Source organism: Sapajus apella, unplaced genomic scaffold (genome assembly GCF_009761245.1).
Source record: "Sapajus apella isolate SASKATOON/1434 unplaced genomic scaffold, GSC_monkey_1.0 scaffold106, whole genome shotgun sequence".
Classification (NCBI taxonomy): Eukaryota; Metazoa; Chordata; class Mammalia; order Primates; family Cebidae; genus Sapajus; species Sapajus apella.
In genome coordinates this window covers 1,380,338-1,394,329 of record NW_022437046.1, presented here as the reverse complement: position 1 = coordinate 1,394,329, position 13,992 = coordinate 1,380,338, and the positions used below count along the sequence as shown (strand labels likewise).

The 13,992-nt window shown below is 47.2% G+C and overlaps 1 protein-coding gene across 2 annotated transcripts in view; it reads left to right on the top strand.

Moving 5' to 3' along the window:
* Positions 1-271: 271 nt before the first annotated feature.
* CLPB (caseinolytic mitochondrial matrix peptidase chaperone subunit B) overlaps positions 272-13,992 on the top strand; it is a 147,376-nt gene continuing 133,655 nt past the window's right edge. For both annotated transcript variants that reach the window (XM_032258983.1, XM_032258984.1), the window contains exons 1-2: positions 272-874; positions 4,272-4,323. In XM_032258983.1, the coding sequence (XP_032114874.1) occupies positions 472-874; positions 4,272-4,323 (455 nt within the window). In that variant the 5' untranslated portion in view covers positions 272-471. The remainder of the gene's footprint in view (positions 875-4,271; positions 4,324-13,992) is intronic.

The window sequence follows — 13,992 nt, the reverse complement described above, 5'->3', positions numbered from 1 at the left end:
CGCCTTAATCCCAGCTACTCAAGAGGCTGAGGTAGGAAAATTGCTTGACCTCAGGAGAGGAAGGCTCAGTGAGCCGATATCGCGCCACTGCACTCCAGCCTGGGCGACAGAGCGAGACTCCGTCTCAAAAAAAAAAAAAAAAAAATGTGTCGTGTACTTCAACTAAACTAGGAAAGAAGCCCAGGGATTCGAATCTTTAATCACCACGCCCCTTCACCCGAACTCTATTTCCCAACATGCCCCGGGCTCCTATAAATTAGCAGTCATTATGACGCAATCCCACAGCCTTCTGGGAAGCGTAGTTTATGTGTTCTCCAACTGGGGAAAGACTTAGGGCTGTGGACTACCCCTCCCGTGAGGTAGTGCGTAACTCCACCCCGTTCGCGGCGTCTTCGAACGCGCCGCGGCAGCCATGTTGGACGCGGCCAGCACAGGGGCCGGCACCACGGGGTTATCGAAGCAGCTGTCACGATGCTGGGGTCCCTGGTGTTGAGGAGAAAAGCACCGGCGCCACGGCTGCTCCTCCGGCTACTCAGGTCCCCAGTGCTCCGGGGTCATGGAGGTGCTTTCGGCCGGAATGTGACCACTGGGGGTCTCGGGGAGCCTCAGTGGCTGAGGGCAGCCGCCGGGGGGCGCTCTGGAACATCGCCGGCCTTGTTCTCCGGACGCGGGGCAGCCACTGGGGGGCGCCATGGAGGACGCTTCGATACCAAATGCCTCGCGGCTGCCATTTGGGGACACCTTCCTGGCCCTGAAGAAACACTCCCAGGACAGGACAGCTGGACCGAGGTCCCCAACAGGGCCGGACTGGGCATGTGGGCCCTGGCCACAGCGCTGGTGGTTCATTGCTACAGCAAGAGTCCGTCCAACAAGGGTGATTATGAGATCTGGGTTTGAGGAAGGGAGAGGCGGGAAGATTGTCCTAACTTCGTATCTTAGGAGGGTGGGAGGTACTTAGAGATTTAGATCCTTTAGAGCCCAAGTCTTGGAGGCACTCAGACATCATCTGGTTACAGGGGCAGAGTGTTGCCCTGGAGAGCTCATCACCTCGGAGTTATATAATCTCCTATCATAGGTCCGACTCCCCTCTCTGTGCATCATTTTATCCATCTGTACAATGGGATACTGGACTAAACATCTATTATAGCATGGTCCCATTATGTTTTTGATATTCTGCTTGATCCAATTCCTCTTTCCTGAGATATCCAGGAAGCGGAAACTGTGGGGTGTTAAGGACAGCTTCTAGATGGTTTAGAGAAGTTGCCACCTCCCACCCGGCCACCCTCCCACCCCCGCCCACCAGAGCTGCTAGAGTCAGGAAGAACTTAACTTGGTTCTAACGCCAGCTTGACCTCAGTTTCTTTATGTAGTGAAGAATAATTTCTCAACATTTTTACAATACTGTTACTTTGACCCCTTTTGGAGTTCAGCAGCCTGAGTCTGTCAGTCTCAGGATTTTGCTGTGTCTGGTGAGGTGGTCTTGCCATGTGGTTTAGTTGTCAGGAGAAGGAAGCTGGATTCCTGGAGGCCCAAGACCAGCTGTTGAGGGGATGGCTGATCCCAATTAGTATCTCATCTGGATGCATGGAGCTGAGCAGCCGCTGAGAGAGGGGACAGAGTCAGACTTATGACCTGTGTGAGTCCAGCCATTCAGGTTCTTAAGTCGTTCCTCGAGAGGAAAGACGGAGGCCTGGTGTCCATGGGTTCCATGCATCTGAAGCTCTGAGAATTTGGAGCAAGAGTTGGGGGAGTGGGGAGTCCTTAACTTTCATTCATTTGATGTGGCCAGTTGTAAAGGAAGGACTTTGGTCTGTGAGAGACAACACTGGGGATCTTGTTTTGGTTCTGTGTCGAACTCCCACTGTGAATTTGAACTTCTGCTTTTCCTTACTGGTCCTCCGTTTCCTCATCTACAAAATGAGGGTGTTGAGGACAACACTAAGGGCATCTAGCTTAGGCATGCCAGAATCCTATAACCTTCAGCGTTTTTGTGGGATACCCTCTGTTTGTCTGGTTTTAGGCTAGGTGTGTGGGAAGTCCTAACAACACAAAATCAGTCAAGGGGACAGTGCAGGCAGTTGGAATGCAGGGCTGGTGAGTGGTGCTATGTGTTGTTGGGGGATCAGAGGGCCAGTAGGGTGAGGAAAGCCTTCCAGTAGTATTGGAGACCCCCAGAGGATGGGAAATTCAAACTTAAGTTCTGAAGGATGAAAAGGAGGATGACCTTGTGAGCCCCAAGAGAGCAGGAAATAGATGTTCTCTCTCTCTCTCTCTCTTTTATTTTTCCCCCAGGTTATACTAGCAACTTTCCCTTATACCTAGACATCATTTGCCCACCACAGTGTCTGGAGCTTAGTAGATGCCCAGTAAATGTGTGAGAGTTGGATTATATTCTACGCAAAGGCTTCAGGGATGGAAATAACAGAGTTTCAGGGCACCATGGTGTGTGCAGGGGCTAGCAGAGTGACCAGCTTGGTTGGAGGATAAGGTCTTTGGAATTAGATGAGAACGGATGGAGTGGTACCTGGATGCCAGTTGGGGGTGGGGTGGATGAGGGTGCTGGAATTTCTTCTGTAGGCAGTGGAGAGACATGGAAGGTTCATGAGCAGGGAGTGTTGAGTCCAGTGTATTTGGTGAGGTCTTGCCTAAGAAGTTCCTGGGGGTTCCAAACTGGACTTTGTAGCCTGAACTCCAGCAAGAATACCGGGGTCTATTTACCAAAATAGATAGTGGTCAAAACTGTGACCAGTTCCTGCTGGAATTGACTTGCCAGCTACCCTGACCCCTGATTTAGAGTTTTGACCTGAGGCCCTCAGTGCAGTGTGGTAGAAACTGAACCCTTTCAGAAGCCAGGAGGCCCTGGTTCTTAGCTCCTTCCTCACTCTGTAACCTTGCAGAAGCCACATTTTTTCCTGCAGAGTGAGGGAAGAGTGGATACAGCCATCTCTAAGGAAGGCTTGATTCCCCTCCCAGCTGGTGGCTGTCTGAGCCATGCTTGGGTATGTGCTTTGGGTACAATCTGGTAAAGTAATTAGAAAGGACCTGTTACTGGAATCTAGGCCAGGAGGCATCAATGCCTGAACCACAGGACTGGCTTTCATATACATGAGAAGGTGGGTTTCATATCTGTTGTACAGACAAGGAAACTAAGGCTCAGGAGGTTAGATGAGTGGGCTAGGTCATACAGCAAGTAGTGACAGCTGGGCGGGAGCCCAGGTCTCACCATCTCCAGATCCTGCTCTTTCACCCTACTCCAGTGCATTTGCTCATGGGTGAGTCTTTTGGCTGGAGTGAGAGTTCCCCGAGTCGGGGATGACTATGAGTCCATCCAGTGCCCAGCAGTGTAGCTCACAACCAGGCTGGGCACAGAGGGCTCCATGTACTTGGTTTTGAGCTATTTGAAAAGCCTTGTTGACTTTGAGGTTTTTCTGAGTCAGTCCAATTTTCTTTATGGCCACAAGGTGGTGGCAACAGCCTGCAGGCTGCCCAGACCAGCCCAGGCTGACATAGCTAGCATTACTTTCCTCCTAAGCTTGGTGTTTCCTAACCAGACCCTCTGCTTTGGGTCTCCCTTCCCTGGGCTTCGCACTGGGCGGTTTGCAGCCGTCTCAACTGTCATTTCAACTCTTTGACATCCTTGTGAAGCTGGCAGGGCAAGGGTGTCTGTTTTACAGTCAGGGAAGCTGTGGTTGAGAGCGAGAGGCGCTGCCATGGTCACAGAGTGGGTAGTGGGCGTGGAATGGAGCCATATCTCAAAGACTCCTAGTTGAGGCCCTCTCCATCCTCAGACAGCCCTGCACCCTGCTTGCTCCCCTCATTCTACCTTTCCCTTTGGGTTTATGACCTTTCACATCAACATTCAGAAGTGGTTTGAAGAACTAGAGTTGAGGGAGAAAGTGGACAAGGTCAGGGAATGGCTAACAATAACTTTACAGGAACATAAAGCATACTAAGCAGAGCTTCCTAGATTGTGAAGAGCGCATTGGTTATCATAAGCAAGACACAGTGCTAGCAGTTGTGCTCACTCCCTGTATGATGAGAGGAGTTAAGAGTTTGGGCTCTGTCGTAGAAAGGTGTGGAAGTCAGGTTGTTAACAGTGGACACCACGTGGGGAGGGAATGATTCGCTTTCTTGTTATGTATTGTGGCATCAGTTTGCTTGTTAAAGTCCGTGTTTCTAAAGCACTTCCACTGTCTCAGTGGGCCCTCCATGCAGTCCTGAGGCGGGTATGTCCTGGCCACGGATCTGACCAGTGCCTCCTTTCTCTTCAGATGCAGCCCTGATGGAAGCTGCCCGTGCCAACAATCCGCAAGAAGTCAGCAGGTGAGTTGAACCCCATGCCTCATTCTCCCCACAGGAGAGACTGAGCAGGGCGAGCCTCTTCTCGTGTGATGACTCTGCTTTGGAGGAAATCCTCACCCTAAGCTGAGAACTGTCCCCTGTGACTTCCCTGTTAGTCACAGAGTCACCTGGGCTCCCTTGACCCAGATCAACCCTTAGGTACTTTAGGTAGGGAGTCAGCTCCCAAACATCCCTGGATCTTTCAGCTATTTTACTCTTCACTGGGTTGGTTTGGACTCCCCCGACCCCCATATCTTGTGGGTTCTCCTCTGAATCTTCTAATTTGTTCTCATTTCTTTGGGAATGGCCATGTGTTCGTTATTGCTTGCTGCCTGGACAGGTTGCAGGTGGGCATCCATGGAAAGGCTTGGGGATTTGGGACAGAGCTGGAAGAGACCATCTGCCAGGAGGCCTGGGGCTAGAAATGTCTGCCTGCAGGGCTAGGTGCCCATGCTGGGCCCAGCCCAGGGACAGACTGTTTATGTAGCCTCACTGGCTTGGCTAGTCCCAGTGACTACTGGCAGGTTGAATTTGAGGCTTATTTTTCAGCAAGGGCAAGATTCAGCTCAGCTCAGTCTAGTGCCAGGTATAGGGCGGAGTCTGTGTTCAGGATGGATGCTCACACTGGGGCTAGCATGGGGCATCAGTTACAAGTCTGTTGGTTAAGGGCAGAGGTCTTATTCTTGGTGAAACTACTGGCCTCCACTGGGCCTACCCTTGGCCTCTCTTGGCCCTTTATATAGAGCTAGGTGGCCATAGGACATCCCTCTTCATGGCCATCATGTCTGCATGTTAGGAAGTCAGATGTTGGGGTGACTATTTCTGCACCCACTGCTACAGGCCCTCGGTGCTCTTCCCCACTCTAGCTTCCCGAACATGCAAGAAAGTGTTGAAAAGCAGCCACAGCCCCACCAAGACTTACTACTTTGATTCCCTTTCATTTTATCTGCAGCATTATTATTGATTCTCAAGGGTGCTTTTGAGTATTAATGTTCAAGCTTTAGTTTTTAATAAACCACTTTTAGAAGTATGGGCTGGGAGTTGTTTTGTAGCCAAATAAATATGATGGAGTAATAGTTTAATAAACATGCAGTGATGCATCTTAAAAACCAAGCACAGATGTCATCTTATTATAAGAGCCATTCATAACTGCAGGCTGTGTGTGGCATCTTCATTTCTCCAGAAGCAGATGTGCTTTGGTTCATTCTGCTGCAGTACAAGGGAGTAAGGGGATGGAAGTTGACCCTTGCTGACCCTGGAATCACCTGTTGGCTACTGCCAATGGCTACCAGGCTGCGGCTTTCCCCTTTTGGCAGTGCATTTGCAGAGCAGCAATGTTGGGAATCTACTCTTCCATCCCCCAGGGATGCCACTGCCCTATACCATTGAGCTGCCAAGCATTGATTATTTAGTTCTTTCAAATACATGTTTTTCTAATAGCAATTAAACACCCACCCCCAAAATACAGAAAGTAGTTGAACTTACGGTGTGTGTGTGTGATTCAGACAGTTTTTCTGAACATTCATTCTTGTATGGGGCCTTTCATGTGTGTCCCAGGCTCTAGCCTGCTTTTCTCCTGCCTTCTCTTGTCCCACTCACTTGGTCAGGTTGACCCCCTCAGAATCTCCCTTCACTCCATGTGAGGAAGTCAGAGATAAGCAAGGCACAGACCTGCCTTCAGCCCCCATCTCATACAGGACATAGAGCTGAGAGCAAGCTGAGCAAAGGTGGGAAGCAGATGCTGGCTGGCTGCTCGGTGTGGGGAACATGTTGTTGCTCCCAAGGTGGGACTTGTACAGGGTGTCAGGAAAGAGGGAAAGTGGTCTGAGAGACGCTGGAATGTGCAAGGCTTGCCATGCCCAGGGTGAGGAGTTTTGAACTCTTATTCCATACACAGTGGGGAGACGTGGGAAGTTTTTGAGCAAGGGCATGACCCAGGTAAGGCTGACTTGCAGATGAGTAAAAGGATGGACTGCATTGGGAAAAGACTGAGGGCCGATCTGTTAAGAACCTGTTTCAGTTTCAATAAGACAGATTCAAGATGACGAAGGCCTGAATAAGCACATCCCTCCCTCCACCTCACCCAAAGCCATTCTTGATTTTGAAAGAAGGACTGGGCCTCTGGTGGGCACTGCAGATAGGGGATGGGGATGGTGACCCAGGCCCTGGTCTCAAGGAAACAGACATGTAGCCCACCAGTTGTAGTTCTTCCTGCAAATGAGCCAGGCCTGGGGGCAATAGGGGCAAAGGGAGCCTGACCATCCTTGCTAGAAGGAAACTCTGGAATTCCTATGGCAGGTCCTTATTCAGCCTTTCTGTACCCTAGACTCTGCACAGGTGGTTCATGCTGCTCTTTATGTCTTCCTCTGTGTCCTGGCTCTTAGCTCTGCCCAACAGACCTGCCTATAGTAGGATAGAATCCCATGCTCAATATATATATATATATTTTTTTTTTTTTAATTTACACAGACAGTCATGCATTGCTTAACAATAGGGACACATTCTGAGAAGTGCAATTTCATGACCGTGTGAAGATCATAGAGTATACTTACCCAAACCTAAATGGTAATAGCCTACCACACACCTAATCTGTATGGTATAGCCTGTTGCTCCTACAGTAGGAATCTGTATTGTTGTCCTGAACACTATAGGCAGTTGTAACACAATGGTAAGTATTTATGTATCTAGACATATCTAAATACAGAAAAGGTAATTTGTTGCACTGTGATGTTGAGACAGCTGCAACGTCACAAGGGGATAGGAACTTTTCAGCTTCATTATAATCTTACAGGATCACCTCATACATGCAGTCTGTTGTTAACCAACTTGTCATTGTGTAGCACGTGACTATACCTTATGATTGGTATGGTCAACAATATCAGTATTTAGAGCAAAACTCAGACCTCGTAAATAATATTGTCCTTCCTACAACAAAGTCACAAAAAAAACAAACAAACAAATAATGATAATAATGTCCTTTACCCTTCCTCCCCCCTTGACCTCTCTGGGGCTCTGTACTGTGCCTGCCTCTACTTGACCTCCCCCAGCTCCTGTCCTTAGCCCCAGAGTCTTGGGAAAGTTCCCGATAGTGAAAGGCAGTAGCCTGAGGCTCTTTTGCTCCAGGGGGCGGTGCTTGATCCTCCCTTTTTTTTTTTTTTTTTTTTAAAGAGACCGGGTTTCACCATGTTGGCCAGACTGGTCTCAAACTCCTGATCTCTTGATCTGCCCACCTCAGCCTCCCAAAGTGCTGGGATTACAGGCCTGAGCCACCGTGCCTCTCTTTGATCCTCCTTTTTCACGGCCTGGAATCTTCAGTGCATGGGCCCTGGATGCGGGTCCTACCCCCAGCAGCCCTCTGTCCTCTGTATTCATTATCCTCCGCTTATACCTTTCAAAGCTCAAGTGCTGCTTCCCTTACAGAGCCTCCCTGGATTCCTCCCAGCTGGGTGTGATCTTGTCTTCTTTGCCCCTCCCCCCACTTTCATTCTACACCTCCCTTCTGGTCTGGGAGGGTACGAGGGTCATCTAGGAAGGGCCATGCCAGCTTGTCACAGGAGGGGACTTCTTTTTTGGAAGAGAAGTTGGAGGTCAAGTTGGAGAAGTAGGGCTGAATGCCACTCGCCACACTTTGTTCTTTATATAAAAAGTTTGTGGGCTAAATTTCATCTGGCCTGTGTATACCTGAAATAAGCAGTCCAGAGTCCACTTTTACACCCCCCTTGGCTATATCAGAGAGAGGCCAGGTCTCTTTCCTTCCTCCTTCCCTCCCTCCCTGTGTGCCATCTATTTCCTCCCTTCTCCCCTGAGGCACTTAAGTTCATCCATCTCTGGCTCCTGGGAAGTGGAAGCCTGGCCTCTCTCCTACCTGTCAGCAGTGTGAGCAGGTGGCCCTGCTCCTGGGCTTAGCTCAGAACTGAGCCTGGCTTCTGGACTCAGGAACTGCTCACCCGAAACCTAGGGCACAAGGCAGACTGGAGGCACATCTGTCCAGGCTTAGACTGAGACTTGTGAGGAGCTGTCAGGACTGGGAAAAGTGAGGCCTCCTGTTCTCCCAGCGGAGATCACATTTCCTTCAGGACAAACTGGGTGAAAGACAACACCGCTACCTGTCTCCTTTCTCCCAGCAGGGGGCTAGGCTCTGCTGAGTGCTTACCTCAGTTGTTCATCAGCTCGAGCCGTCTCTAATAAAGGAAGCCTGGCGAGATCCATCTTGGGCCTCAGTCTACTTGCCCTTTTTCTCCAGGATTTATTTGTTCATTTGACAAAGAGCACCTGCCATATCCTGATTCCTCTGCTTGGCACAGGGAACACTAGCAGGCATGATTCCTGCCCAAGATGACAGAGTTGGGGATAAACTGTGGCAACAGGGTGGTCAGTGCTGTGAGACAGGAAACTAAAGGGGCTGCAGGAGCCCAGAGGACAAACAGCCTGGGGGATCTGAGAAAGTTCTAGAGGAAATGGTACCTGGTCATAGACTTAAAATGTTAGTTGGGCTTCGTAAATAGAAAGGGAAGGCATTCCAGGCAAAAAGGGCTCTGGATGTGGTAGCACAAGGCAAAGAGCAGCCTGCGGGGTCTTCAGGAGGGGAAGTCACATGCTGTTCAGTGCTGCTAGATCACAGTCTGAGGCCAGGAGAGACTGGAGATGGGTAGGGACCTGGTCGTGGAGAACACTGACTGACTCTCTGTTTGTCCCTCAGTCATCTATCTGTCCAGCCTGTGCTTTGTGTCTATTCCTGAGCTGAATTTGGAGGAGGGAGGGTGGCAACAAAATGAGGAAGGAGAAACAGTCCCTGCCCTGGAGGAGCCCATGTGCCCTCTGGTGAGGAGGAAGGACGTGAGTCAAAACCTTGAGAGCCAGCAAAACAGGGGACAAATTACCTACCTTCCAAGTAACGTGAAGATGATAACACCTAACCCCAAAGAGTGGCAGAGTTATTATTGCTAATAACAAAATGATTAATTCATTTGACCAGTACTTATGGGTGCATATTCGGAGCTAGGCATTGGGCTGATTGTGGGAGATAACAGTAATGAACAAGACTGGCACAATCCCTGCCCTCTTGGCACAGTGTAACTAGGAGTCAGATGACTAATTATGCAATTATAATTATGTACTTCAAAAGTGAAGTACAATTTGTCTTTTCAACAAATGGTGTCTTTTCAGCAACTGGATATCAACATGCAAAAGAACACAATTGGACTCTCACCTAACGCCATGTATAAAAATAAGCTCAAAGTGGTTCATGAGCTTAAATGTAAAACTAGAAAACTCTTAGAAGAAAACATAGGAGTAAACCTTTGTACCTTGGGTTAGGCAAAGCTTTCTTAGATATGGCACCAAAACACAAGCAATGAAAGAAAAAAAAATTGGACTTCATCAAAATTAAACACTTTTATGCTTCGAAGGATACCATCAAGAAAGTGAAGACTCACAGAATGGGAGATTATTTTGCAAATCGTATATCTAAGGGACTTAAATCAGAATACATAAAGAACTCTTACAATTCAACAATAAAAAGATAATTTAAAAATGAGCTGGCCATAGCCGGGAGCCTAAAAGGCGGGAGGATCACTTGAGACCAGGAATTTGAGACCAGCCTGGACAATGTAGCAAGACTCTGCCTCAAAAAAAGAAAAAAAAATTAGCCGGGTGTGGTGGCATGTGCTTGTAGTCCTAGCTACTTGGGAGGTCGATGTGGGAGCATCATTTGAGCCTGGGAGTTGGAGGTTATAGTGAACTGTAATTGCACCACTGCCCTCCAGCCTGTGCAACAGAGTGAAATTCTGTCTCTTTAAAAAAAATTTTTTTCTTTTCTTTTTTTTTTTTGCTTTTATTTTTCTTGTTTTTGTGTTTTGAGAAAATAGCAAATAGGTTTTTGAAGGGAAAAACAAGAGGCCCTATTTTTTGTTTATGAGTCAGAATCTCAGTCTGTCACCCAGGCTGGAGTGCAGTGGCATGATCTCGGCTCACTGCAACCTCCACCTCCTGAGTTCAAGTGATTCTTGGACTTAAGCCTCCCAAGTAGCTGGAATTACAGGTGCACACCACCAAACCCAGCTAAGTTTTGTATTTTTTTTTTTTATGTTTATTTTTAAGTAGAGATGGGTTTCACCATGTTGGCCAGACCCATCTTGAACTCCTGACCTCAAGTAATCTGCCCACCTTGGCCTCCCAAAGTGTTGGTATTACAGACCTGAGCCACTACGCAGAAGAGGCACTTTCTAAGTTGTTTACCAAGAATTTACATTAGAATCACATAAGCTATTGATTGGCTGTACGTTATTCTTTATATCACATATTCTAGGAACAACAGGAAAATAATGGGTGAGGCACCTAGTTAGGAAACTACTGGGGAGAAAAGAAAGAAGAAAATGGCTTTAAACCATGGCCCCCAGGCATGGAGCAGGGGTGTGGGGTCGTGCCTGAATCCTATACTCAGGTTTCTCTGGGCCTGATACATTTTGCATAAAAATATATAACAGTACATCAGAATATTACTCATCAAAGGAAATACTGATAGATACTACAGCATGAATGAACCCTGAAAATATGCTAAGTCAAAGAAGCTAGTCACCAAAGGCCACTGTCTTTGTCTGTTTGGGCTACTATAACAATACAACAGATTGGGTGGTTTCTAAACAGCAGAAATGTATTGCTGTCAGTTGTAGAGATCAAAGTCCTAGATCAAAGCCTCTGTGTAGACGAGATTGAAGTGAACTCTTGAGGATGAAGACACAGGTGGAAGACAGCTTAGAGGGAACAGCAGATGGAAGGTCCTGAGTCGAAGATGTGGAGGAATTGAGAGAAGGCCAATAAGACTGGACCCTAGAGAGCAAAGGGGAGAGTGGTGTCAAATGAAGTTGGAAAGTTAAGCAGGAACCGTACCACACTGGGTCTGTGGGTCACATTACCAGTTTTTATTTTTTTTCCTAAGAGCATGGGCAACCATTGAGGAATTTTCAGCCATTATATGTATGTGTGAGAAAGAGGAACTAACAGGTACACATTGTGACATGATATAGATCTGCAATTTTTTTTTTCTATTTTTTCTTTTTAAATTTTTTTCCCATGCATTTATTCTCTGATAGATCTGCAATTTTAAAAGATCATTCTGGTTGGTAGAGAACAGATTGGTGTGAGATCTGTGGTAGATGCCAGAAGACTGGTTGAAAAGCAATTGGAGTAGTCCAGATGAGAGAAGATGTGATGTGGACCAAGATGTCAGCAGCAGAGATGGAGGAAGTCAGCTAGATAGCACTTGATGGTTAGGACAGTGCCTGGTATGGTGCCTGCCGCACACTAAGTGTTCAATAAGTGAATGACTAGAATTGGATATGGTTGATTAGGGAGAAGAAGGTCTTAATGAATTTCAGTTTTCTGGCTTGATCATCTGTGTAGATGCTCTTGCCATTCACTGAGATGAGGATCCCTGAGGAACACTGGGTTTGGGGGAAGGATTGTGAGTTCAGTTTTAAACATGCTGAATTTAACATGCCAGTGAGATACACACTTGGAAACGTCAGTTAGGCAGTAGAATGTATGGATCTTTCTAACTCTTGCCCCTATGCATACCATGCCTGCCTCTTAAATTATCATTTAGGAGATGCTTTTGATGTCCTGTTTTGATTTCTGGTTTTATGGTTTTAGAAAATAAAGAACTTCATACCAGCCCAGAGCGGTTTACTAGATGGCTTTGGGGGGGAAAAAAATCTGATTTGGTTTGCAGTTGAGGAAAAAAAAAAAAAGGGTTGGGCATTGTTGAAAGGTAAACATATTTATTCTAGCTTTGCATTGATGGCTTGGATTGGTTCTTGTCCCTGGATGCCCCAGTTTGGGGCTTGAGGCACTTGCTGTCCATGTGCCAGGATTGAGGTGTCCAGAATGTGCTTAGCTACAGCATAGGTAAATGTCCTGCACATTGATCCAGGGATTTTATCTAATTAACAAAACCCTGGCTGGGTAAATACATTTGGCTGTCTCGGGGCCTCAGAAAGGCTGTCTGTTTATTGATTGTTGTATCATTTTGGCTGGATGGGAAGATATTAATGATGGCATCACAGCAACCAAAACATCCAGCTCTCTTAATCAGGAAGTATGTAAATATCTTTGTGGCTTACAGTGGATTGAAACAAAAGCTTTTTCCTAGACCACAGGTCAAGGTCTCAAGGGCATCACTCCTGTCATTTGATGCTTATAATGAGAGCATCTAAAGATCATCACACAGTTTTTTTAATGCTAGGGTGTAACCCACACAGGTTTTTTGAATGCCTTTCCAGGATGTTGGAAAGGCAGCATAATGTTACAGAAAAAATACAAGAGTTTTAGAATTAAAAGACCTGGTTTCTACTTTTGACATAGTTACTAACAAACTATGTGACCATTAATAAGTCACTGAACCCCTCTAAGTCTTAGCTTCCAAGTCTTGTTCATGGGATTCCCACTGAGAACTTTAAAATACAGTTCTCCAGTCTTCAGAGAAATCTGAATCCTTCTGGAAGGGTCCAGATCACCCACTGAAACCCTAGGCTTGTTCAAGTAGACCTTGTACCTGTCAAGCAGTTCTACAGAGTGGCCCAGGGCCTGGCGTCTTTTCTGGGGTATGTGGCTTGCTGAGGCTCTGATTGCTTGTTCTCTGATGATGGAAGGGCAATTGGGGAAGATTGGATTAGCAACTTTTCTGTAACTTCATGGGTAGGTGAGTTGTGGGAGCAACTGGTCAACTGTCTAGAAGCTCTGCAGAAGCAGGCAGTTGGCCATGAGCAGAGAGCAGCCAGGGCCTAACACAGGGGGCCTGGAGGGGAGGGGTCATGTCACTGAAAAGGCGCCCAGCCCTGTGTGGCCTTGGGCTAGTTTCCTCAGGGCCTCCATGGTAAAATATTTTCGATGATACTTGTCTGATCACTTCCCAGGATTTTGTGAGCATTCAAGGCAAGTGATTCCTTGTCTGGAAAATTCCTCATCCTTCGGATCATCACTGGCCCTCCCACCGTAGTCTTTTAATATGCTAATGTAGGGCACCCTGATGTTCTACACACGTGGGATATGTAGGGGCAGCCATGTTGCAATGCACATGTGGGGCAAGGGGAAGAAGAAGAGGATGAGAATCGCCATGTTTGGGTAGACCCAGTTTTTAATGGCCTTCATTTGCATATCAAAGGTTGCCAGCCTGGCTCCAAGAACTGGAGCTTTACAAGAAACTTTTCTGGAAATGCTTTAAAAAATGAAAACTTCCCAAGAACCCCTTTTCCTATATCTGCCTAAAATAATTTCTTAACAACTCCAACTCCAGTACCTGTGGATTCCCATAGTACCCTGTACTATATAAGTACTATGTAAGTGAGAGCACTTGCCCACCATCTCTTGGGATGGGTTACCTGTTTCCTTATCTCCCTCACAACACTGAGTTTTGGAAGGCAGCAGACAATTGCTGTGTTGTTCATCACTGTGCACGTAAATAGTTACCAAATACTTATTGGATATTATTGAAAGTAGTTTTTTTTTTTTTGTTCTCCTGTGCCCCCAGACAGCATCTTGCTCTGTCATCCAGGCTGGAGTGCAGTGGCACAATCTTGGCTCACTGCAACCTCCACCTTCTGGGTTCAAACCATTCACCTGCCTCAGCTTCCTGAGTAACTGGGATTACAGGTG